This window comes from Taurulus bubalis, assembly GCF_910589615.1.
Source record: "Taurulus bubalis genome assembly, chromosome: 17".
In the NCBI taxonomy this organism is placed as follows: domain Eukaryota; kingdom Metazoa; phylum Chordata; class Actinopteri; order Perciformes; family Cottidae; genus Taurulus; species Taurulus bubalis.
The window spans coordinates 13,113,028-13,140,766 of NC_136605.1; the positions used below are offsets into that span (position 1 = coordinate 13,113,028).

Below are 27,739 nucleotides of genomic sequence, written 5' to 3' on the forward strand. Positions count from 1 at the left end.
GAAGGGACGTGTCAATGGAAGAGCGAGACAAAAGACAGAACATACACACCCCAGTTTTGTTCTGAGTTTAATCACTGAAACAGATAATGAAGCTCCTCTTCCTTCTCGTTTCAGCTGCGTCCCTGAATGTCCTTGGGTGGCCTTAACTGCTCCATGATACACCAAAACCAAACCGCTTTGATTTTACTGTTGGGATAAAACCCGCTGTTGCCCTCTAGCTGAGGTTCTGCAGCAGACCGAAGGATATGCTTATGTTCGTTTTCAAATACAGAGCAGCTAAACAACCAGGGGTTGTGGTTTTTAATGTGGCATTGCTGTGATAGATTAGGGCCCTCATCTTATACATGAGTGAATTTTTTTTAATTTTTTTTTATTCAGTATTTTTAATACATAGACAATCAGTGATATCCAAACAAAACAGACCACAACACCCTGATGTGTATGTGCATTATCTAAAGTCTGACAGCATACTGATTGAATAGAGCACTGGGTTTACTGCACTGCAGAGGCAAGACACCACGGACCACACCGGTCTACACCAGCCACACAGTTGCCATGGAGAAGATTAACACTGATGGATTCAGAGCCGGGCTGCGGTCGCACAGCGCCCAAATACGTGCAATATGTTTTTCCCTCTATACATCTCACGTGACCGTCTTCCCCATCCCCAAACTACAGAACAAAAACCATGATGGGCAGCAGGCCTTCGAGGCATCACTGAGGGCAATTTTTCACATCTTATAAGATCATGAGAGCCCAGTCGCATGCAGTGTTGTTAAATGGGCTTTTTGTTTTTTTTTGTTTTTTTTTTGCACAGAGCATTCAAGGTGTTCGAGAGAGACCACAGCAGTCTCACGTATTATAGGACCTCACGTATCAAGTCTTCTCTTCAGAATGCCAGACGAAAACCCAAAGCTCACATTCAACATACAATTCATAAACAGCAAAAAGATGAGCCAATTTAACCATCACCATACCAACAATTCCACAAGAATGAAAGTATAATACGTCCAAAAAAACATTTCCAGTACCAGGACAGCGAGGGACACATGACTGTACTGAAAATTTAAAAATAAAAAGACACTGAAAAGAACAGTTAACAAAATTGAATGAGTTGCTAAAAAAAAAATTGATATTCCCTGCCCTCAACCAGACTTAAAAATAAAACAATCAACACAGTATATAATGGAACATGAGCACACTCAGGTCCAAATCTGCTTAGTTTCCATGGCAGCACTTCCCCAGCAACTGGCAAAGGCAGCGTCTCTAAGCTCTCCCATGTTTCTTTTTTTTTTTGCTCTTAAAAAATAGATGTATACTATATTCATACAGTATTCAATAACAAAATTCACAAATGATAAGAATCATAACCATACCTTTCAAAATGTCCTTGCAAAAGTCCATAATACGTTTCTTACAATTCTGTTCTTGTTCTTTTTGTGTGTGTGTTGAGTCCTATATGCATATGACAACAAACTGTCTTCCATCAAGTAAAATGCTTGGTCAGTTGAAACAAGAGCACCATGGGAGAGAAATGGAGGGTGCGTGTGCGTCTGTGTGTGTGTGTGTGTGTGCGTCTGTGTGTGTGTGTGTGTGTGCGTCTGTGTGTGTGTGTGTGTGTGTGTGTGTGTGTGTGTGTGTCAGAATACTGTAAGAAAACTCCAGGTGTGCCCAATCAACATGACAGTCAGTCCCACTCAGTCGCCCCTGCAGCAGGTAAGGGAAGGGAGAGAGAGTGAGGGGGTGTGGCCTCTTTCCTCTGCCCAAGCCTGGAACCGACACCGGCCGACTCTTCCTCCATCTCTCCTCTTCATTCAGTTTTGTCAAGTAGATGCCAAGAAGTAGCTCAGTGCTTGTTTTTTTTGTGTGTTTGTTTTCTTGTGTTTTTTTCTTTTGTACGGTTGCATGATTTCACACGTCTTTTTATTGTTGTCCTCCATGAGCTGGAGGAGCAAAGACTGGTAGTCAAAGAGTTTCAGGTAGGTTTGTGTGTTTGTGTTTCATCCTGTCCCCAGGCCCTTGACTCATTAAAAGCAGTGGTTCTTCATGGTCAGTGGTCACGAAGACTACTCGTACTCAAGGAACTGTTTATGGTAGAATAAGAGATACCTGAGGGGAGAAAAAGTACAAACATCTGATTGAGATCTCATACTGTACATCTCTGTAGAGCTTTTAATGTCTCGTTTCCATTCTTACCCTTCGCTATCGAGTACATCCTTAATGCTGGCCTTGGTGATTATGGCGTCGTCACATTTGAACCACTGGTCTTTGTGCTGGCGGATGAAGCTGGTGTAGTGGCCACTCTCTAATGTGCCTTGGTGGTTGACCACAGCAAACAAGGAATACCTGGAAAAAGACAGAGGCGTGAAATTGTCTCGGTTCTGTTGTCCGACTTCACTTTATAAAAAGGTGCAATGTGTAACATCTGGCCAGAGTTTCAGTTTAAAACAATTAAAAAATAATTAGTAACAGAAAGTGACGCCGTTAGTGTTGACATGATGTCAAAGATCTATGTATTTTGTTGCAGAGACAAACGTGCTAACGTGCTAAACGCGGCCCGTTGTGCTACAACTTGAACCTCGAGAGACGATAATGAGTGCCGCCGTGTCCAGCTTGTCCTCAGTCCAACATGAGGACTAAGAAATAGAGCTGCCCCGAGGGCACATGGTCCGTGTCTGGATCTAATCCATCAAACAAACTGTAAAAACAAAGTGGCAGAAACAAGAAAACGACTTGTATTTTCGTTTCGTCCTCCCTGCAACCAGGATGCTACTTTGTCAAGTGGAGCGCGAGCGGCAGCTCCAGAAGTTGCGACAACTAACTGCGAACTTAATGTCAGTTTCATTTGCGCTCGCCATAGTGCGATCAACACGCACACCAATCTGCTTGTTGTGCATCGGTCGAATCAGCGCGAATCAAGTCTTTTTTTCAAGTCTTCCCTTTTTTGGGATTGTCCGACGAGTTGAGTTTGCAAGCCTCGAGGTGGAATGCTGCCCGCTGTTTGTTTGGAGCTACATCGAACACATCAAACCTTAAAGACAAATATGTCATGAGAGCCATTATCCTCCCCATACACGGGTACCTTTATTTGCAATAAAACTCTTTCTTGTGCACTAGAGGCGCTCTGACTCTTGTCTCGACTACAAGCAACCCTTCAGTGGTATTAAGACAGACATTCCCTGTGATTGTCCTGGAAAATGAAAGCTATTGCAACTGTTATGGATGAGGAAAACTAAGCTGCTTTTAATTGGCTTCAAATTGATTTAATTTGGGGAAGTCACAGCCAGATGCTTCAGGTCATTAGCTTGTGCTGCGAGTGGAAAAATGTTCTCCTATGATGTCAGTGCTGCTGCAAAGCAACGGTTATTAAATCAATTTGCTGTAGTGCACGCTTTCCAAGGTACTCACTTATTGTCGTTGTTTAATACATCGACGGTCTGTTGATACTGCCCGTTCATTCTGCTCTCTTTACTGTGGGAGACAGAAAAAGAATAGCGAGACATTAACATTTCTTAAGTTGCATGTGTAAACATGCTAAACTGGCACATAAATCCACTAGGTGGCAGAATGATCCTTTCCATGAAAGCAGATATCTTCTCTGCTTGTGCCTCTAATGATTTTACTGTCTGAACAGAGCTGAATGGATGCTCCAGCCAAGGGTGGGGCAATACTGCTCCTGAATGCTTTACGTACATCAAAATATATCTTAGGGAGACATTCATAATGCTGTTTTGTCAAATACGCAGATGTGTGCATTTATTTTGAGTATCATACAGTAAATGTAATATAACATTTAAAAAGGCTGCTACAGGTTTAATGTTTTTAAAGAAATATATCTGGATGTGAAGACTGGCAGGACCAGATTCACTATAGGAGGAGGAAAGCTATGGGGCCGACTCGAGGCTTACCTGGATGCCATGAAGGGCGTCATGTCCAACTCTAGGGGGAAGGAAACATATGTAGTGATCTTTCTCCGCAGTTTGGCAGAGTGCTCAAACCGCTGGAGTTGGCCAGAGAGGGAAGGCGAGAGAGGGGGAAGGGGCAGAAACATGAAAAGAGAGAGAGAGAGAATGGGGGGAGGGGAGAGGACACATTTATAAATAACAGGCATCATCATCATCACCACAAGACATACAAAATACAACAAAGCAAGTGGAAAGTGAAAATGCTTGCGTTCCACCCTGGTTCTCACACAATTACGCATTCACAACAAGATAGTCGCAGGACTTGGATTGATCTGAGACAATCTTCTGGCAGCCTGTTCCTATGAATATCATTAATACATTATAGACCCCTCCAATACTGTGATGATTAATAAAACATGGACAAATGAGGACTGCACAAGTCATTGAAGTCATAGGTGTCCTGGGACACTCGGTGAAAGGGCTGCACAGTAGAAGGTAATGCACCAACAACCGAATCGAATCATGAAAACACCAACGCACAAGCACTGTACCAGACATCTTTGTCTATGCGAAATCGAAACTTTGCCTAAATCAGATATATGGCCGCATACACACAGGAAGGGTCATATAATTCATAAATATAAATATATAAAATAGAATAAAGTTCTTAAAAATTAAGTATGTGCATTTGGATGATCGTTGAAGCCGCATCACATGACAATATTTACAAGATATATCTGCTGTTTTGGAGTGATGACAAAATTCGACGTGTGAACTAGAAAAAGCTCAATAGGGCGACTGTGGCTCAGTGGTGAGTAGGGTCGTCCTTCAATCAGCGGATCGGCGGTTCTATCCCTGGCTCCGCTAGCCCATGACGATGTGTCCTTGAGCAAGACACTAAACCCTATATTGCTCCCGTAGCTGCGCCTACGGTGTGTGAATGGTTGATAATCTGATGTGGCACCTTGCATGGTAGCTCCTCTCATCAGTGTGTGAATGGGTGAATGATGTCATGTAGTGTTAAAGCGCTGTGAGTGGTCGGAACACTAGAAAGGCGCTATACAAGTACGGGCTATATAATATATCCTTAAATATTCAAATTGTCAGCCGGTGCCAGATAATGTAACAAACGATAATTGGCAGCACGTCGTCATCGGCGGACTCACTTTGAGATGGAAACACGCTACGATGGGGAGCTTCTTCATCGTCAGCTGTTTGGTGGACTCCTGGTAACTATGGCAACCGCCGCACTTGATTTTGGCACTGCTTCCTAGATGCTCTGGTCGCGTAAACCTGCAGAGGGAGGGGGTTGGAGTGAAAGAGAAGAGGTGAAAGGAAGTGAAAACTGGCACACAAAAGAGGAAGCCAACTATTATGGTTATGTTACATAAACCCTTTGAGCCTCCTTTTGCACCAGCCGGTTCTAGTCAAGTTAGTCTGTATATGTAGGAGGGCTTGTGCAAAGTCTGCCTGCAGAGTTTTGGTGCAGCCACTCTGCATGTCAGCGCACCCAACCCAGACCCCTGCTGGTAATATCACCACGGCAACAGCACCAACCAGTGCTGTACCTTTAAGAGACTTGCTGCAGCAACTAGGGGTGTGTGAGGTGCTGCAGTAAAAAAAAAAGGAAAGGAGGCGAGAGAAAGAGGGGGAGGATGAGACGAATACGAGAAGGTAGAGGGTGAGGGCACAGGGGGAAAGGAATTAGGTGGAGAGGGGAGGGAATGAAATAAGATAAGGAGAGGAGGAAAATAAATTGCAAGAATGAAGAGGCAGTAGAGGAGATACGAGAGGTCACATCTGCCAACCTGGTGGAAGATGAGATCCAGTGATAACAGGGTTGCTGCGCCTGAGCAGACACAATATGTAACCCCTTAGACAAGTGGAGACGATTGATACCCATGAATTTGGAAAGGAGGCAGAAGGGATAAAGGACAATAATCCTATTTGAAATAGTCGAAAGTGACAGTATCATCTTTGTTTTCAATGTGTTATGAACATCCATCATTTTCAAATCTGATAAAGTTTTAATACTATCGCTGTTGTTCTGCATCAGCACATAAAACATTGCCTTACAGCAATATTGCTGTAAGGCAACTGACCGTCGAAGATTTTGCGCTATTGAATATTCTACAACCTACATGACAGGGAATTTCGTTTGGTTTAGATATAGGCGGGGAAACAGACGGGCAGAAAAAAAAAGACAATCTGTCTGCTGTCAGCTGAGACTGAAGTGGTACCTGCGGAGGCAGTCTGTGAGCGTGGTGGAGCCTGACAGGTGGCTCTCTCCATTGACGGTGCTGCCATCCCCTCCAGGGCTGAGCGGCCAGAAAGGCGTGGACGAGCCAGGAAGGTCCAGACTGATGTCCCAGAATGGATCTATCGTTGTGGAAACCCCGCTAGAAAAAAAAAGGAGAAGAGAGTTCAGTTGTGAGGTTGAATAAACAGTGTGCAAATGTGTGTAGGTATGTGTGTAGGCTTGTGTGTCATTTATTACAGGCCATGATGAAAGGATGATGACATAGATGGCAATACACAAGCTTAAATTCGCACAGCCTCTGTAGATTCTAGTCATGTTTTTGTTTAAGCCTGCTGGAAGATTGAGTGTGTGCATGTGCATAATATACACACACTGTTCTTCCAGGTCCATTTGCAATTCAATGAAGTGTTACATCAGAGAAAATTGGCTTTACATAAGGAATTTGTATTATAGGTCGATGGCACTGATGGACTGCACCCTGGCAAAATGGAGGCTTTCAGTGTAGAATGCATGCAATACACACAAGTATATACGCACAGGGTGGTACATTATCGCTGTTGATTAGATGAGTCATGATGCTGCAACACCCTGTGATACCAGCAGGTGGCTATTAAGGCAAGTAGGCATGCATTTATAATGGGTGAGAGCAACCTAGCAGTAATATAGGGCACCATTATAATTCCATTTTTTGTTGAAAAAGCCTTGGGGGATGCCTTTCTGTTGCTTAAGGCTTACCCATAAGTAATCTGTGGTAACAAGAGACCCGTTTAATGATTACAGAGTTCAATTTACGGAAGAATTGATACTCAAGGCAGCATCACTAGCTCTGCATCAGCAGTCTCTCTTTTCACTGTGGAGGCAGGTAGCATGGCACAGAGCTGGGCTCGGCTTGCCTGCGAGTCAGGGCGAGGTGCTTTGCAGTTCAGTGCAGCGTGTTAGCGTTAATGTGACAGGACAGCTCTAGGGGACAGGCAGGCAACGCTCGGGTTGTGCTGCTGTCTAGACAACCCCCCTTACAGCAGCTCTGCAGCGACCGGGCCTTTAACTCAGAGCATTGGAGAGGACACAACCAGTGGGTCACCCACTCTGGGAGGACAGGTGACGCCCACATCGATCAGCCCAGAGGTGAGGGGTGACGCAATCGGAGGACTACAAGGATAGATGGATGGATGGATGAATGAGTGAATGTAGGGAAAGCGGAAGAAGGGGTACAGGTGGTGATGTGATCTTCCATCAAGTTAATAGACAGAAAACCTCTCAGATGGGACTTTATTTTGGGATCACTTCTTTATACTTTTTAAAGTTGCAGACACACAAACTTACTGGCAAACCTGACAGGTGACGTCTGATTGCAGGCCCCCAGTGAAGATTTGGTCAATGATGCAGTTACAGTGGTTTGGATTGTTGGCCTTCTTCCCATTGTCATCTCCTGGAGGACCGCAAAGAGCAGAAAGTATAAATAGCCACACAGAAAACACCTGCAACTGGTTTAGCACCTCTGAAGGACTCTGTCTGGCCCTCTTTCTCACTTTACCGTTCCCCTGCAGCTGAGCCTCTCTGCTACTTCACAACTATCTGGATTCTAGATAATCGAAACAAACCTTACTGCAGGGTCTGTGGGTGAGTCAGCCTGTCATTGCACTGCAGCAGGGCCTATTGGCATTCCTCACACTGCTTGCTTCCTGTCCCTTTGGTACACACCATTGCCAGTCTCCTTCAGTATGCTTCCAGTGAAGTAAGGCACTGTGCTCTGCGCCTAGCTCTAAGGTGCAACTCCACATGCCGGATCAGAGGCAGTAGGTGGCCCAGACACACTCCTCTCAATCTCAACGGACACTGCTCTTTTGCTGCGTTTCGGTTAAACTTTTTGAGAAAAAAAGTAAACCCACCAATTTTCCTGTATTTAAAGACAACACACTAGTGTTTTTAATATACAAAATGCCATACACACACTGGGAATGACATACTGATTGTTTGTATGGCTTACTGATGGTGTCCCCTTTGCAGTGCCTGTGTAGTACATCCAATGCTGCGATGAGGAACTCGTGGGCGTCTTGCTGCTCGTAGCCTGCAAGGTGACGCGCGTGAGTCCACACCAGGTGCAGCAGCCGGAAGGGAATGTGGGGCGAACGGTGGCCCGAGTAGAACTGAGAGCAGGGAAGAAAGATGAGTGGAGTGGGTGGTTAGCCTATTTTTCCAGGTGAATTATATGTTATCACCTCATAGTGACATCGCACACTGTCATCTATAATTCATTGCGGAAGCATAACACATGGGGCTGTCACTCAAGGTGATTTTCTGACTCCTTGAGCAGCTACTTTCTACAGGCCTCGTCAGATATGGATGAATATGTCGCCTAACAGCACATCCATAGAGCGGAGAGGTGTGATGTGCAAGAGGGGGAAGAACTGGTTAGAAAAACTGGGAGTGTTTGAAGCAAAAACATTCATCTGTAAATGGATGCAGAGTCTTAGTGTTGCCATGGGAATTCAAGTGAGTGACAATCCAGGTCAGAGATGAGCGGAGCGCACAAGCTATTATGGTGCAAACACTACAATGACGTTCCAACCAGAGCTCATTAATGCCAGACACGTAGATGGTGCACACAATTCGCTATATTCTCCACAGCTCTGTCGGAAAAACTGATTGAGCTGTGTGTCTCCTTTGAATCTCACAAACTCCTTTTCGGCAGTTTGAAGGTGGTTGACAAACAAACGACGCTCCAAGAAGAGGAGGAAACTGGAGAGAGTGGCTGATCAAAGCAAGCCGGGGCCACACCTCTCACTTTCAAGCTCTGAGACTCCGTGTCTCCAGAGTCAGAAGACGTCGGCTTTTGATGACGATATGGAGGTGGGTTGAAATGAATGGATGGAAGTAAGCATTGAAATGAGAGAGTTGGGGACAAGTTGACGAGGTAGAAAAACATGGGATTTTGTTGTATGACTGATCCTGAATTTCTAGCTGAATAGGTGATAGAGGTGCGCGATTACCTCCTTCATGTGTTATGTAGCTGAATGGTTCAGAGATGAGGAAAGGCTCTGTGTATGTGTTGTGGAAGTCAGTGATGATTCAACTCAATATAGCACCACTTGCCATCTGTGGCCCAATATATACTGGGAAGTGAGAGGGTGTAAGAACAAAAAGCGATGCAGTGTGGGAGCAGATATTACATAATGTCAAGGGCCAATGAGTTTGTTGGATGTAAAATGCCAAACTTTTGTGTTAAAAAAAACTGGGATTAAGAGGCGGTGGAACAATATTCGCATCGACTGACCAGGTTCAATAAAATATATAATTACGGCGTTCTGCTTATTCATGTGCATCTGGCTTTGTACATTGCTTTCAAGGCAGGTTTTTTCCCTCCTCTCTGTCTCCCTCTTTGGACTTGACAAAAGAGTTGAACAGTGACTCAGCCTTCTGCAGTGGGTTACACTGCGAGAGAACATTCTGTATTACCGGTATATGGCTGTGAAAAATGGCTGAGTTTGAACCAAAATCCGATGTTCTTTTCTTTGTGGGCTTTAACAAATCTATGTAACAAGTACAGACATGTAAACTTGACACCATACCTCCTGAAAGAGCTGCGACATCTCACACACCAGACAGGAGTTTGATTGCATCTCGCACTTGTGTCGGTCGGAGAGAAAGAAGTCTCGCAGCAGCGGCGTGTGTGTTAGGGCCTGAACAATACAGTTCATGAAACATGTGTTGCCCAGGTTTATTAACCCTCGTAAACCTGCAAGACAAAAGGAGACAAAGAACAGCATGAGAGATGCATGGCAACAAAGATTAAACATGACAGTGCCTCTGATTCATACTGCTGCCAACGGAGGGAAATTAATCCCCATCAAGGACCTCCTCTCTGTTTCGCTGGACTGCTCAACGTACTTGTTAGAAACCATCAAAATCAGAGAGCATTGCTGAATTGGTAGTCAAAAGAATCACACATAATATTTATATATGAAACCAATAATGTGTAGTTACTAATTAAACAATTGTGAACATTTCACCCTTTTCTTTGTCTTATGGGACAGTGGACTGAATATATTTTTGGCTATTTGGTTTTCGTTAATGTTTAGACATATCAAGCATTTGACAACATCACCTCGGGATTTAGGAAATTGGCCATAAGCATTTTATTTAATTATTTTCTGATATTTCATTAGGCAAACTATTAATCAATTCAAATCCCCAAAACAATTGGCAGCATAATTGTAAATTTAAATATTTGGTAGTTGCGACTATATGGAACCACATCTCAATATGGCAGAATAGTTATTAAACATAAGAGACAAGAATATGGTGTTGGGTCAGGTCTGACAGCAAAACTGTGCATCCTGGAGTAGACCGCGAAGCTGTGAATGGATTCATTTAGAGGGAGAAAAAAAAATGCTAAAGCCTTGCAGTGATGGCCAGTAGAACAGGTGAAACCCAGCAGGGTGTTGGGTCAAATCCAATTGAGCGCTTTAATACTTCAGACTACTGCCAAATCGGGGCAGCTAACCAAGCTCTATAATAATATGAGGGGGGCGGGGGGTAGATGGCAGGACACAGTGGGCAGAGGGACAGATACAGAATCAGCAAAAGCACATGTTCATCAAAATCAGAGAGAAAGAAAGAAACAAAGCAATGAAAGAAACAAAATAACTGAGAAAACAATACAGAGAATTCCCGCCTCGTGGTTGTATGCCTCCTTCAACCAGTCAAGTTGCAGCTTACACGTCTGTACTGTTTTCTCAATCACTTCATTAATAGAAATGTGTCTAAAATTGTCATAATTAGCATGTAATTATTGAGTTATTGCCAAAAACGTGTTTTATGATGTCACAGTGATCTTCGACTATCAAATAGGCGTAATACTTGAGTCCAGGTGGACAGTTGAACCAAATCTGAAAGTAATTCCTCTCGGGCATACCTGAAGTAACGCACTCACAAGAATAGACCGGACAGATGGACAACCCCACAACATTATGTCCCTGTTGAGGCATAACAAGTTCTTGGGAGCCACAAATGTAGGCCCGCTGTGGTGTGCATGTACAGCATCAGCGAGGGAACACTGTGTTGTTGTGTCTCTTACGGTGCACTGCCTGTGGGGCTGTTGACTTTGGGCACACTTACGGTATAAGATCATTTAGAGACGCACAGGGAGGTCTAGGGATCAAAAGCAGTGCAGGCTAAACGTTGCAGCCTATTGCTTACCTATGGTGCAGTTTGTAGTGATTTTCCTCCGCTTCGGATTGTGTCGTAATAATTCTAGCTCCCTCTTGGTTGGCTCCCATGTTGTGTATTTCTCCCCAATGCCTGTGGAGTCAAGGAAATACAAACGTGACGGCTTTGTTTCAAAAGCGGCATTAAGTTATCGGAGAGAAATGCTAAATGCTTTACCTTGCAATTTCCAGGCTTTCCTCTGTTCTTCTTTGGCAATCTGTTCCATGTCTTTGTCGTATATGTAGTCTTGACACACAAAACAATATATTCCACCGTATAATAGGTCTATCGCTGGTAGCAGAAAGGAGGGAAAGAGAAGGGTTAAGAGAGATTGCAGGATAATTACAAATAGATTTCCCCACCACTGTAACACACATTGGGTTTTATTTACAGTTCAGTACAACCTCGCTGGCTCAGCCAGCCTCAAGACAACCCGCTAAACATTTTCCACTGCAATGGTTCTGTCTCATTTATTGCAATTAGCAATTATAAGAGATATGAGGATCGTAGTAATGGAATAGGTACATTTGTCTCCCACCCCCCACTTGGGCTGTCAATTAACACCATCCTCTTCCATTCTAAAACTCTGCAGCAACACTAACTCAGCTCTGTTGCCGTGACAACCTATTCTTTGTGAACTGGACATCTTTCTGTCTTTGGTGCTACCCACACTGAGAAGTGAGCGAACACATCATATAGAAAACCTGGTGCATGTTATATTGTCGTCTGTGTGTGTGTGTGTGTGTGTGTGTGTGTGTGTGTGTGTGTGTGTGTGTGTGTGTGTGTGTGTGTGTGTGTGTGTGTGTGTGTGTGTGGACGACATACAACGCAATAAAGTGCAGAAGAAAATGTATTTGTAGAAAACATTGTCTTTCCATGTCATGTTTCTTTTCTCTGGTACACCTCAGCCTCAAAGGATGCAGCGGCCCAATTAGGAGAGGAAAATGAGACACAAGTGGCAACGAGAGGATGAAGATACAGACGAAGTGCTGCACAAGATACAGGAAGAAATATAGATCATGCTCACTTGAGCGAAGGAAGAGAGGAAAGAAGGACATGGAGGTGGAAGAAAATTAGAAGATGTGAAATGAGTCGTAGCTAGGACAAGGGAAAAAAGGACGGGAAAAATATATGAAAAGAGTCATGAGGAGTGAGGTTGTTAGGAAAAGGAAGGAGTCCTTCGAAGGGAGCTTGCTTTCTTGCAGTAGAGCAGACAGGGAGTTTGGATTAATTTGATGAGGTGGAGACGAACAGAGTGCCAGTGTCAGAGAGGCTCTTGTGGAAAGCTCAAAGGTAATTAACACTGTGGCCGTGCACCAGGGGTGTCTGTGTGCAACCACACTGTTGAAATGCATTAAATCAATTAAAGCTATTCAAACAGCTACCAAGCCACCATCCTCTCTTCCTGGTTTATATATCAAGTTGTCCTTGTCGGGTTAATATCAAAATCTTGCTCATTAGTGTCATTATCTTTTTTAGCATAATGAGCATGTAGGATTGAAGCTAGGCTTTCTGATAGCTGTGGATTAGCAATGTCTACCACAGTCCCTTGCTGCTGTATGAAAGGCAGAATGCAAACTTAAACTCATGACATTTGACCGGCTAAGGCGCTCTCCACCAGAATGGTAATGCACTGCAGAGGAAGTTGCCCAAAGTAATGCTGTAATCCTTAGCTGATAATAGCTGATGGTGCAGTGAGCCACAGGGGTGAATGTGAGGACTGACGTGATGGGACTGGGCCTTGGACATAAGGAAAGAAGGGACTACACGTATATTGATATAATAATGTATCTCCTCATTTTAACTATATTGTTAGATTTTATTTGGAATATAGAGAATTATCATACACAATTTGCAGTTTCATTCAAATTTGCTCCAAAATAATTTCTTAAATAGTTGAGTGAGTGTGTGGCTTACCTAGATTGTGTCTCTTGTTTTTTGCGTGCTCGTGGATGTGTTTCTTCGTAAAGCAGCCGAAGAAGACGCAGTAGAGACACGAGTGGAGTCGGTTCAGGTGGGCTCCACACATGTGACAGATACACGACTTGGCCTAGGAAAGAAAGACCCAAAGGAGAAGTGGGGTTGGGGAATGGAGGTATGGGGGAGGAATTGACAGGAGGACAGTCAGTGTGGTGATAAAATTCACTGCAGCAGGACAGAGCCATGAGCTAAGCTGTAGAGTGGTGGAGGCAGGCGGAGTGGAAGTCCCTGCTAGCTGAATCAGATTACCATCTTCCAGTCAGTCACACAAACACTTTGGAGGACACGACGCTTGAATAGACCAGATATGAAGAGACGGACTAAAGATTGCTCGGCGCGTTGACAAATTCTTTGCAGTTGAATAACAACATATTTCCTCACTGAATCTTTTGCTCTCTAACGCATGCAGTGCATGATGGGATTTGCTGCTTGGCAGGCAGACCAGAGAAGGCAAGTGAAATTAGTTTGAAGCACACACTAACAGCAGCTGGAGGGTGTGTAATTGGTTTGACTACAGCACCAAAAAGGTAACCGGACATTAGAATGTCTGACATCCACTGAAAACCTGCAAAGAAATTTGCCCTACATCGGCTGCACAGGAGCCCAGGTCCCCCGTCGAATGCATAATTCAGATTAGATTGGTGGTGGTCCCACTAATAAATAAATAAATAAATAAATAAATAAATAATATATATATATATATATATATATATATATATATATATATATATATATATATATATATATATATATTTCGTTTTTAAACAACTGTGAGAAGGGGGAGAACAGAGCAGGATTGTTGGTATTTCATGAGTGGCCATGTCCAAAATGCAGGAAGATAAGGGAGAGAAAAGATTAACGGAACACAATGTGTTCCAGTGTAACCATGGTGAAGATTGTCGCAAATTCTGGGCAGAAATGAACACCTAATAAGTGCATTATGAAGGAGTTAAACCACGGCCGTCTAGGTTTCCCTATATTTAAAACATGATCTTAATCCCCTCTCCCCTAACAGGTTTCATTGTAAAATACCAGTCCCGCTAATAAACGCAGTAACATACCAAAGGCCTCAGACATACAGGCTATAGACCTGCTTACAGGCTGCAGTCGGGTGTCTTAATAGTGGTGGAGCTGCAAGAGGTGACACTGTCTGAAAAAAGCATTTAAAAATTTGAAAAAGTAGGACAAGGAATATTCCCAATTCCATTAAACGTCTGACCCCACACAAAATGTACAGCGTGCAGGTTGTATATTGAACTAAATCCTTTGTAAAACAATTATTACGTCAACAAATGCTAAATCTTTCAGCAGTGATTATACTCAATGCTTTCACTATACAGTTATGTTGGTAATGTTAGTGAAAGCATAGCAACACATAACCTGCTTTGAGAGGGAGAAATTGAATAAGAGAGGAAAGACGATCCAATCAAAGCCCGACAGGGTGCAGACCAATGCCGCAATGAGTCGCCCACTCACTCGAGAGAGAAGACAGAGGGAAAGTAGGAGGAAAGCATAGGTGAAGAGAAACAAAATGAGAAGGAAACTATTGGCTGGAAAGATTTACCATTTTTTTTGTTTCTGGTACACTCTTTGAAACTCGCTCGAAAGAGAGACTCACACACACTCCTACACATGTTGCTTAAGCTATTGGACAGAAACTCAAAAGGCCCTGTCAAGGATTGTCGGCCTATTGCTATCTTTTGATTAGAGACACAATAGAATAACCCGACACCATATGAACAACATTTAAGCGTATTGTTGTGCCAGTCAGTTTCACTTCCTTCTCTCTGGTTGACACAGAACAGTCCATCTATACAATGGGATGATTATGAAACTCAAAGAGAATAGCCAACACTTGTAGTAGAATATAACAATGGCTGGAGTATATTAAAACATTGGTTATCTCACTAAAGATTGCTTTTTGCAATCTTTGCAATGGCAGCACATGCAGATGCCACTCAGCCAGACGGGCTGAACAAAACGTCATTGGAAACGATGTAATCGACCCAGGAATTGAGTGGGGGAAAGGACTAAACAGCGTGGATATAAGGCTACTCCACCACCCTGCCTGCTCCTAGATAATGTCTGGTCGATGGAAAAAAAGGTTCAGGCTGACCCAGCAACGGGAGATCCGAGTCTGTTGTGCACACATCTTCACAGAAACGTGTCTTCATCATAACATCCAGAATCAAGCTATTGCACTTCTTCAGCACATCAAAAACAACATCCCTGCCAGCCTGGACCCAGTTTGCATACAGAGTCCACAGATCCACAGGGGATGCTGTCTCCACTGCTCTCCACTCATCTGGAAAATAACAACACCTAGTGAATGATCTGCTCCAGCGTGATTGTTGATTTCAGCTCAGCCTTCAACACAATCTCCCCAATGAAACTGATAGGTAAACTTAGCACCCTGGGCTTGATTACTCTGCAACTGGTTATTAGACTTCCTCACAAACAGACCGCAGGCGGATCGGATTGGCAGCCAAACCTCCTTGAACACCAGAGCCCCCCAGGGCTGGGTGCTCAGCCCCCTCCTGTTCACGCTGTACACCCACGACTGCTACCCAAACATAAAGAGAACTCTGTTGTGAAGTTTGCAGGTGACACTACCGTCATCGGCCGGATTACAAACAGCACCAAGACTTCATATAGAAAGGAAATCAACAACCTTGCAGAGTGGTGGTCAGAGAACCTACTGCTCAACGTCAGTAAAACCAAGGAGCTGATTGTTGATGGTAGAAAAATTGTGGCGAAGATTAATTATTGATTAACATTAATGGAGCTGAGGTGGCGCAAGTTAGCAGCTTTAAGTTCCTGGGAAACAGCGTCACAATCAAAATTGGCACCCATCTACTGTAGAGCATCAGTGATATTGGTGAGAAGAGGAGCCTGCGAAGACCTCAGGGGACATTAAAAGACAAAACCCACCTCGACCACAACCTGTTCACCCTGCTGCCATCTGGAAAGAGATACAGAGGTATCAACTGCCGAACCACCAGACTCCACCCTTCATATATACACTATAGCTTTTTGGTTGTTGTTCGTTGTCTTTCCTATGTAGCAAATTGGGACTACAATCTAAATTTCGTTGTGCAACCTGGTCATACAATTACAAATAAAACCCCTATGAGTAACTATGTACATTTCTTTAAATACATTTTAAAAAATATGGAATAATAATAATATATATATATATATATATATATATATATATATATATATATATATATATATATATATATATATATATATATATATATATATATATATATATATGTATATGTTGCAGTGGGAGAGATCTGACTCTCTGCAAAACTGGGATAGCTCTTGTTGGGAGTGGGAGGAAATGGTCGGACATTGTGCACAAGCAGGTGGGTGCAAAATTGAAATAACAGTCCCAAGCGAATCTCTCTATTTGCATCCATTTCTATGGATCTTGCCAGAGGGTAACAGCAGCATCATCATGGTAGGCTAGGGATATGGGTGATATATAACATATGTGCTACTATGCAGTGCTGCAGAGATAGGCCGCACAACTAGTCTGTCCGGTCTGTGTTTTGGCTGCACATTAGTGGCCGTGGGTTGGTTTGTGGTGACATAGCAGTAGAGGGGATATTCAGGGTCGCAGACACCAAGCTCTGGTTATTTTTTCATAATGATCCGTTAGCCAGCCAGCTCTGAGTGGTTGTGAAAGAGAAAGGATAGAACCAAATTAGCGAGTGATGCTTTTCCAAAAGGGGATGTATGGTGAGTGATGGAAAGGAAAAGAAATGAGTGTTGACTGTCACTAAAAACCAACCACATCTACAGCAGGCTCTTTGAATTTTTACGGTAGAGGTTGCGTCAGATATGAAATGAGAAAAAAGGGTAGCGTGTGTAGCAGGATTTGTGTTTTTAGAATCTAAACGAAACCCTACATGCACGAGCAAAACATTGTGAAACACATCCGAGGTCAACTGAATTGCTAAGTATGGTTTGAGTTTCCTCTTCGAGCTGATCTTACAGAGGCAGGGTTGTTGTTGATCATCCCGACTCCACCTACATTGCACCAGGACTCAAAAACAAGAAACCCTGCCAATGCCACGCCCTGCCCTCCCTTACCTCAATACCCCTTTAGTGGGCAGAAAATCTATCTCTGCTCCAGCACCCCCCTTGGCTTCTCTGTAATCTCTCCCTCTCACCATGGTTCACAGGCTGTCTGCTCATCAGTCCTGCCTTTCTCTGCGCCCAGGGCTTTTAATGTTCCATTAGATCAGCTATTGATCAGCCGCTGGCTCAGATGACTGGAACAAGTGTCAGACAGGTAGCAAGCTCAAGTTTGTGCTGCGCTAGGCTGCATTTCCCATCTGGAATGCGCTCTTTGAGGCAAGTTAGGCTGGGATACATGTCCAGGGGAATCACCCACTAATGTACAAAGCTGCTGATTGATGGAGGAACAGGTGCAGAAAGGCATTAGCTGGATGAAAAGGTCTCCAATATATGTTTAACACAAGGATAAGATAGCATTATATGCTTTGTGGGTCTGCTGAGAGGCCTTCAGCTTACAATGACCCTGGTCCAACAATTACAGCATGAATCGCCCAACGTTTGAGCTCTACACATCAATCAATCAAAATATATATATATATACACATCCTTTCAATCTGACTGCCTTATTCCTAGCCAACATTAAAGTTAATGCATTCCCATTCTCAAACAGAGCAAGTAATGTGATGAGCTGTAACTGAGGAGAGAAAATGACGATGACAATTATGATGTGGACAAAGGTCTGGCTCTACTGAGCACACTCCTGCTGCTGCAAAGAACGGACCGGGGAGGGGAGAGAGAGTCAATACGGGGTAGAGCGCACGGCTGTGTGAGAGCAGTGAGTCACCAAGTTGCCTCACTCTCATACATACGCCTGTCCATGCTACAAAAACATGCTTATACTACAACAGAATTAACAATTGCTGATATGCATACCACACTATAATATGCATTGAAATACATGCAGAATCTCTTGCGAAGCTTATATACACACAGACATTGGTAGACGTTGTCTACGAGTACTCACACTCTCACACACACAGTCCTTTATGATTCTCCCAACTAATGTGAACAAGCCGATGGTGGCTGGGGATGTGGACTGATGGTGATGCTCCAGAACCGTGCTGTCGACTGACCCCGTGGGGCAACATGCAGTCTCTGTAAGCAGCCCCAAGGACCCACACAATACCAATCTTTCTCTATTCTCTTTTCACTTACGTTCTCCATCAGCTCATTATAACCTCTGTTGAGGATGGCTTGCTGTATGGTCTTTGCGTGAAAATGTATTCCCACCTCATTCAAATAAATCCAAGCAGAGGGAGAGATGAGGGATTGTTGGTGTGCAGTTTGGCCTCATACTGTCAGACACAGCTATAAGGACATTAGAACTAAATTCTGTCGATGGGAGTCTAGCTTCTTGCCGTCCGCAGGAAAAGAAGAAAAAAAAAAGAGGATAAAATGAGGATGGAGTGGAACTAAGCCGAGATACTATATATGGTAGCTTTGATGCTATGATGAAAAAAATGTAGACGAATGCTTCTCGGGGGTTTGTGCAAGTCGTGTAGGTTGGCCTGATAATGCAGGGTTTGCAGCACATGGGATGCATCTACAAAGGCGTGCATGTGTCAATCTGATTAAGATCACTCGATGAGGAAGATAGGCTGCGCATCCTTCTTGATTTTCAGACAGTGTTGGAGAAGAACATAGGAGGCAGCAGAAAGCTTTCCACTCACTGAAGTACAGTGATGGAGTTGTATTATGGAGTGAAACAATCAGTCGGTCCGAGACCGGCTACCTGTGTCCATGTACACATGTTTGGAGCGCGACTAGTGGAATACAAACTAAACATGCTTTGAAAACTGCCACATTGCCTCATAAAGGAGTCACACAAGAGTATCAAGCCAATATTTATCCAATTCACCAGTATGTAGACTGACCAAGGCTGCAAAAAAAAATAAGTAAAAACATTGACAAACATGTACGGCAAGCGGGAGGATCCTGCAGCCGGCTATGTGTTTGTCTGCACAGATGGCTAACAGTCTAGCTTCAGCTTAACAAAAGGGTGCCTGATCATTTGTCAAACCCTGTAGCTAACAGATGCCCACAACCACCCTGCACCACAAAAAGAAAACACAGAAACACACAGCGAAGAGAGTCCGTAAATGTGACTCCTTGGACTGGTCCCCTTGGACTCAAATCTCTTTACATCATATGTTGGTTTCTTCTTTATCCCCATAGCACCAATTAGGACCCACAGAGCCTTGAACATTACCTCAAGGAAAATCTATGAGCACTGCAGAAAAGAGGCACATGGGGCTAACGGTGCAACTGCAGTGTATTTAAAAGTGAGAACATATCGAGCAGACTTAAGTAATAAATTACCTCACAAGGGTCTGATGCCAAAATCTTCGCCTTTTTCACAAGGACAGAGAACCATTTTCACACAAATGACTTGTTCCAAGAAAAGTTGTCACTCGGACTCAGGGTTTTACAATAAGGAATAATTGAGTGTCCACACTGGAAGAGATTGATTGCCTCTTGGTTTTGGGCTTGGCCGGCCCCTGGGGAGTGATTGACAGCTCATTAGCCAGATGGTGGTAGTATGGGAGGGCTGGACAGCAGCCTCATTGGCTGGCTCAGGCTACAACCAGCAAGCTTTGTAGCAGCGATGTCTTTCCAAAGCCGGTCGGACAGTCAAATGAGAAGTTATGTCCAGTTGAAGGGAGGGCAAAGAAGTGAAATGGTCAGAGGCCGAGATGGAAGAAGCGATCAGTCAAAGTGAACTTGTCTAGTGAGGAGGGGCTGAGGGGAGAGCTGGATGCAGTTTACAGAGAGAAGCTTAATCAAAACGCAAAGTCATGCTCTTCCTCGGGCAGCTATATTTTAAAATGTATGACTACTCCTCAAGCATCCGTCGGCATATGTGGTCATTGTACATTCTATAGCTTTAATAACCAACCGTAAAATGAAAACAAATATTTTTATTCATGATTCTTTTCTCCACGTTTAACACCATTAATTAATAGTTCTCAAGCAGAATCCTCCTTTACCACCAATTTCACTTTCGTCAGCGTTGCATCTTCTGGTCGTCTTCTTTAGCATCTCTAAACGAAAATGAACAGAGGATAAAAGCACTGTAGCAGAGCACATCCAGCATAGTCAGTAAAATGACGTAGACTTTAAGTACATTACAATTCCTTCAGTTCACACTATTAAATAAGATGCTGAATATCTATGGGAGGCTAGATTATCAGAGGCTGAAACATTGGGAGGCAATAGCATGCAAAGGGGTCACCACAAGGTGACAGACCAGGCGACACACCAGGCCCATTACTAAGGGAGGAGGTGAAAGACCTTGTGCCATTTGTTTCGTCTGAGTCACTGAGCCAGAGCCAGAAAGACTGACAGAAAACCACATTAGGCAAGACCTGGGAGTGACAGAGAGCACACAGATATGGAAGAAATAGGGCTGGAAGGCAGCCAGAAGCCCATGACTGACATCACCAAACCCACTGAGTGTGTCCTATGAGGCAGAGGGATGAGGGGAAAGGACATAGGGGGAAATGGGAAGATTTGCTATGAATTTCAAAGGATCCTCGGAAATCACATGAAAACCACAAAATACAAAATGATATACGTTTCCCCCCAGTATATTTAAAGTAATCTTAAAATTGTAAAACTATAGCATTATAATATAAAAAACTAACAATACAAGTATGTTTATTGCACATATTTAATAGGATAAGCAAAAGGCAATAAGTTGTGAGCTGAACTAGGTTTGCAAATTGAAGGGGAAAAAAGCAAAAGGAAGGAAAGGGAAAAAGAGGAAGAAAAAGCGTGGGAGGGAGCACAGAAGAGGAAAAAGGGAGGGCTATGAAGAGGCAAGAGGAATAGATCCTGATGCTACAAACGTATGCTGATGAGTAAGAAAGCAGGCTTGTGATGTGATAGAGACTGATCCGACAAAGAGATCTGCTCACAGCACAGGAATCAGCCGCTCTCTGGGATTGGCCGTGCCTCAGTGCATTTTGTCTTTGTGTGCGTTTGTGTGAAGAGAACGAACAAGAGGGAGAAAAGAGTGACAGAAGGAAGTAAATGTGTCATCCTTGAGAAATATATCAATTCTTATACCTCTGCCATTCTCAGCAACATCTCACAAATCATTTCTCTCTCATCTTCCCTCATCACAAGCGGAAACGGGGGTTGCACTAGTGGGACAAGGGGGTGGGGGTTGTGGTTCTTCTGATCATATATGATTTATCAAAACTAGAAGATAAAAAAATCTGACTTCAGTCAGCTCTTTAATCACAACCCTTACTCTTTTAATCAAAGTGACAGCAAATTCTTCAAAGAAGTTATGGTTGTAAAATCCCATCAACCCCACCCACCCTGCTTTCATCTCATCCAATATCCACTCAACCCAAGATAATAGCTCTGGTTTAACTGCATAGCAGATTCCTTTATGGCGACAGTGTTTTAGTAAACATAGAGCCTCCTCTTATAGATAGCAAATAGAGTCTATTTTGCTGGATAGAGCAGCACACAAAATACATAACCATGACCTTAATGAATATTCACTCTATGCCTCCACCACCACCGCCATTCACCAACTATAAATTATGACTGGAGTTGGGCCTAAAGAGGAATGAATTCAACTGTTAAAAGCAACGACAGGTTTTTTATCTCCGCGCTGCGCTGACATCCTTCTGTGCAAGTCTGCTTTAATGGCACGTGGCAATAGGGGGTAACATGAATCTAAATTAAGAGAGGAAACAAGACATATTTGCAGACAAGGCACATGTGCCTTACGCAAACAATCACTCACTAGATTTAAATATACACTCACAACACAGTAATATAGATTACGATTAATAGATGAAGAGACGGGGAATAGGGTAAGGCACCAGGAAGATGGAGGAGGAAGTAGATCAGAACAATAGTTCCTCCTCTGCAATCTGAAATGGAGCCGATTTTTGTAACATGACACAAACTGACAGTCTACGGTGGGTGTAGCCCCTCTGGCTATATGGCATGAAGCACACCTCGACCAGAACAGAATATAATGAAGCACAGATGCACAGAAGAAAATCATGAAAGATTTAACGTCCATTAGAACCGAAGAGAAAACACTATTGCATACATGAGTATTCTTGCCATCTCCCTATGTGGGGCATCTGTTATACGATGCTCAATCTTGAAATCATTGTTTTTTTCGATGGAACATTTGTGTCGCATACATTGAGAAATGTTTATGCAAAAGGACAGCGGACACGAGCCCAGGAGGAATCTACAACAATATAAAATTTGTCACCAAGTTAAATCTATAATTTATGGTCACCACAGTGCACGCTCTCACACACTGTGTTAACCCACATGCACGGAATTTCATCAAGGACCAACATCCCAAAAGAATTATTATTAATTAATGTGCAGTAATTAAGGATGGCAGATCCCAAGCCACACTGGGTTGTGATGGCATATCTGCAAACTCCCATCTCAGGTACTCATTCTACCATTTTTTTACCATGTGGGTTTCAGATTGTGCATGCAAAGCAGGTGACAGATTATCCACTAATGTTCCTGCACATAACCTGGGAATTGATTGTAGCTAAAGGTAGAGAGGATGACAGCTTGCAGGGAGGCTGCTGAGGACAGACTACAGGAAAATGAAAAAAGGGAGGTGACAAACTGTAATTTAGGATAAAAGGCACCCGCTAATCAAACCAAGTCTGAATACAATGTAAAAACACATCTTTTCCATTCATCAGTCTCCGAATGGCACGGTCTTTCAACTTCCCTCTATGCAGAAGGCGCCTCTTGTACGACAGTGCTTGCAGTGCGTTTGCTATTATTGTACTATTGTAATACGAATGAGCGATAAGTGGTGCAGTGATGAGCTTTGTTTCATCGACCATGCCAACATTCAGAGTACCCGAGTACAGGATTTGTATTTTTATTCCATAATGTCAAGATACCAGGATGTGATGTTAAAAGGTACCTCTCGTCTTCAAGCTCACAATTCAGAGCTGAACACAATCACAGACTGCACTGCCTGTGTACCTCTACACTAGCAGCACTACACCTGTTCTGCATGTCAGAGTAGCTCGGTGGTAGAAAGCCTTGGTGAAAAGGGGGTTGCGACACAAGACTCGGAATTATGAAGCACAATTAGGCAACACTTCATTCAGGAGCCACTCCTCCTTTCACTCTGTATCAGTCGCTTAATGCTATTTGTCAACTTTAATTGTAAACAACTGTACTCTTATTTCAAAAATCACAGAATAGATAAGATATAATAATAATAATAATAATAATAATAATAATAAGATAATGTATACTTGGCAGCCTTTCTAAAATGTAGGAACAACAACAGAGGCGTGTGCTTCTCTTTTCACTGACATTACAGCAAAAAAAAAGTAATATATTATGCATCTAAAAGTTCACTATTTGATAAAGTCCTGATATTAAAAAGCAATGTTTTCAATGGCTAGTGTTACTTAAAAATGCCAAGGCCACAGGTGTACTGTGACGCAGTGGCATGTGAGAGGAACTAGGTGGTGCTCATTTTGAAGAATTAAAAACTGCAGTGAAAGATGACATGGACTGATGCAGAAGTCGGACAGAGCATAAAACTACTACCGGTATACAATCCAGTCTGAAACTACCTATGACAGCTTGAAGCTGTACCGAAACCTGTTTACAACAGATCAACTAAATATTTACAATGCAAAATAGACTTTAAATGCAATCTAACCTTGAATACTATGACAGTAGACTGGTATTCATGCAGCATGCCACCACATACAGAGCATGGTAAAACATCTAGGTGAAGATATTTTACTATACCACTAACAGTGTTTCTGTCAAAATGGCAGTTTTTGTGAGAGGTAAATATGAGAAAAAAAGGGGGGGCTTTTGATGAAGCACTGGTTGTGGTACTGGTCATCTTGGCAAAAGGGCTAAGGGTGATGATGCTGAGACAGTGAAGTTTTCAGAACTGATAGAGAAAGGGTTCTCCCAGAAGTAAGCAACTGGCAAGGTTTGCAACAGCTAATAAACCCACAGGGTTGGGTAGAACACTCCCGTTGATTGCATTCCCGACAGGAGGAATGTATAAAAGAAACTAAAGTGTAAATATTAACATTAATAAAATGCTGGTAAAACTGTTGCCGTGTAACCCACTACACTTCCTTTTTAGGACTGTCTCATAAATGTGCAGATGCTCTCTAGCACACTTTAACTCTGATGTACATCAGAGTGTAAAAATGATTCATAAAGACAACCAAAAGCATGACACGACAACACTGTATAAACAAAAAGGGCATCGACCATTTTGTGCTGCTATTTGCTTTGACGTGCCTGTAATGTAACTGAGCAATGCTTTTGGCTGTTCTGCTCATAGACCACCATCCCACCCAGCACTCTCACTGGCTGTAAATGTGTATCACAGCAGGTTCAGGGATAGGGCTGAATTATTCCACTCCATAGGTTTACATTTAATATTCAGTCCATTACATGAAAAGGCACCGAGGCGCACAGAAAGGTGAGCAAGAGGAGAGAAAGCAAGCCAGTTCGTATTCTTCTGAACTACAGCATGTCAGTGAAGATGAGGGGATAATTCAACTCACCAGCTCTGTCCATCCTGCATCACCCTGAAGCACCTATTTTATCACAACGACATAAAATGTATGACATGTTTAAGTGAAGCATGGATTTAAAAAATATATATATATTTATTTATTTATAACAGTCAGGCAACCTACAAATTGTGTTAATCTATAATACAAATTAAGCTGTAATTGTTTTCCCTAAATCAACATCGTGGCGCACACACAAAAAAACAACACAAGTTTATGTTTGCAAAAAGAGGAATGAAGGGGTGGCAAAGTGAAAGAAACTGCAACACAGTCCGGTGATGACATCACATTGTATGGCGCTATTCGGAGCTGTGTAGGCCGAGCAGGTGTGGGATAAGCCCAAAAAGAAATTGGCATTGAAGTAACCAGCTGACGTCCCAGCATCCAAACTCGTCAGAGAATGACCAGTGCAGGAAGAAGAAAAAAACAACAACAACAAAAACACAAAAACACACTGCTCTGGGATGCCCAGGAGAGAGCCGCTAATCTGTGGACCCGATGTGCGCGTGTGGGGAGCCACAATGGGTACAGTTGGTGTGGTAACGTTAGCTCATGGCCACAACTCCCCTCAAACCCCCTAAGTTTAGCCACGCAGCTAACGCTAAGCTAGCTGTTCAGCATCTACCAAAACAGAACCGCCGAGCTAATAGCCCTCACAGCGAAAAAGCTTGAATAGCAGTTGCTTTGGACTGAAACGGAGAAAGTAAACGTTGCGGCTCAAATAGCAAAAATAAGCCACCAGTCGCGCTAGCTAACATACCGGTGATAACCTAACGTTAGCCTGCTAGCACTTGTTTAGCTGCATTACTGCTGCAAGACGACAGCTTCACTGAGGCCGTCGGTGATTGTACTTCTCGTGGGGCATTATTTGCACTCCCGGTCCGTGTCGGTCGGTGCCACATTCACATTATTTCACGTTCGTTTCCGAAGGTACACGTTGAGGTTCCTGTGTGTTTTTACCTTGCGTCTCCTGGTCTCAGCAGTACCACTCCAAACAAAGCATTGGTATATGACTCGAAGATTTTGTTTCCAATTGTCCACCTTATAACCGTTCACATGGGAGCACCCGGCCGGACTCATGACAGACAAAACATTCAGTTTGGTTGTTTTTTTTAGGGTGACAATGAAACGTCTCCTGGATTGTTTCACTTAGCTAGCTAGCTTAGCTAGCACGAACTGTCTGTCCAGAAATGGTTTCCGTTTGGAAATGGGACAATCGATGGTAGTATCCAAAAATGCTCCCCGGGCATCTGACAAAACACGGGCTGCGATTAACTAGCAACACATCTGCTCGTGTGGTCACCTCACGGAATTATCACTTCACACAAAAAAAAATGCTGCTCCGCTTGCTGTTTTGACAGTTGCCCCCTTTTTTTCTTCTTCTTCTTCTTCTTCTTCTTAAACGTTAGCTCCACTTCCACTCTCTCGATTAGTTAGCTTTCTTTCTCTAGTTAGCCTGCTAACGCTCCGCTACAGCTTCACAATGCCCGCCCAGCGTGCGCCGTGATTTGCCTACACAAAGACGTTGCGTCACCACGTCGGCTCTCGCGCACGTTGGGTGTGCTTGGTTTTCATCCCAATGTGTTCCGTTTGGGTGATTGTTGTATTTTAATGCATCGATGACGTTACCGTGAAGAAGAAAAACATCACTCCTACCAATCAAATCTATATATGTGACATCTACAACAACGTTGTTATGAATGGTGTCGTTTCCCCCCTCAAACTCATCTGTTATTGCGCCTTTTTGTATGGCAATCATTGTTGATTGATGTGCGAGATGCTTCCACTGTCGAATGCATATGTTCAGTTCATGACTGCAATTTAGTTACTGTGTGACATCTAAAGAGTACAAACGAGGCCTACATAGTTTTAATCTGAACATCAGCAAAAAGCCCCCGTCCTTATTTATAATAGTAAACGTCCAACCCGTTACTATCACCAATTAAAGCCTACCACCTAGTGGCTGTATGGTGTATAGTAGTCACTGATCTAAAGCAACTCAGTTGAACATGGTTCCCATGAATACAGGCGATTCAATTCAATTCAGTTTATTTTGTATAGCCCAAAATCACAAATTTGCCTCGGAGGGCTTTACAATCTGTACACATATGACATCCCTGTCCCGGGACCTCACATCGGATCAGGAAAAACAATGTGATGTGCCGACAGGACCGGGCCCCGAGGCTTCTCTGACCATGACGGCCTCCTGGGCTCTCAAATGGGATCTCAGAGGTGATTGACGTGCAGGGCTGATGCTCAGATACAGCTCATGTAAACAGTTTGAAAAAGACACAATCCCAAAACACTGACAAACTCAAGTTTAGATTTGGCAAGAGCATTCCTTATCTAATGGGTTTATATTTTACTTGCGTTAATACAAAAGAAAAAAACAACAAAGTATTTGACATTTTTACTGAAAGTCTAGACTCAACTACAATATTCCTACTGCGGTGCAAACCGTGTTAACGCAACAGTAATTAGGCACTATGGTGCTGTATGGCCTTTATGCGTTGCAAAGTAATTCTAATGGGTCCATTCTAAATAAAGATTTACAGACGTGTAATCATTTTTGTCAATTTGTATTATGGTTAATAGACCTTGGACACAAGTGGGAATGTTAAATTACATGTTCATCTCTGGCCGGTATGGGGAAGGTGGTGGAGGTATTTGTAATGAACTAAATCTGCAATAGAAAGGGAGATTAGCAAACAGCTCACCTG

General features: G+C 43.2%; 1 protein-coding gene across 2 annotated transcripts; it reads right to left on the reverse strand.

Annotated features, from left to right (window-relative positions):
- Positions 1–67: 67 nt before the first annotated feature.
- On the reverse strand, positions 68–26,495 carry LOC306750402 (ubiquitin carboxyl-terminal hydrolase 22). 2 transcript variants are annotated; one of them, XM_079233817.1, is made up of 14 exons: positions 25,980–26,495; positions 25,011–25,043; positions 13,291–13,423; positions 11,551–11,664; positions 11,365–11,466; positions 9,735–9,901; positions 8,153–8,312; positions 7,489–7,594; positions 6,146–6,304; positions 5,072–5,198; positions 3,909–4,000; positions 3,409–3,471; positions 2,197–2,346; positions 68–2,109 (listed from the first exon to the last, which is right to left on the reverse strand). In XM_079233817.1, the coding sequence occupies exons 1-14, from the start codon at positions 26,097–26,099 to the stop codon at positions 2,067–2,069; spliced, it is 1,569 nt and encodes a 522-aa protein (XP_079089943.1). In that variant the 5' UTR covers positions 26,100–26,495; the 3' UTR covers positions 68–2,066. The 2 variants fall into 2 exon arrangements, with proteins under 2 accessions (XP_079089943.1, XP_079089944.1); XM_079233818.1 differs by lacking the exon at positions 25,011–25,043.
- Between the last annotated feature and the right edge of the window lie 1,244 nt (positions 26,496–27,739).

Coding starts and splice junctions, on each gene's coding strand:
- LOC306750402 (XM_079233817.1), bottom strand. CDS start 26,099: ATGAGTCCGGCCGGGTGCTCCCATGTGAACGGTTATAAGGTGGACAAT. Junction 8,313..9,734: donor TGTCGCAGCTCTTTCAGGAG/GTATGGTGTCAA, acceptor CCCTGCTCTCAG/TTCTACTCGGGCCACCGTTC. Junction 7,595..8,152: donor CTGCAAAGGGGACACCATCA/GTAAGCCATACA, acceptor GCGGTCCTCCAG/GAGATGACAATGGGAAGAAG.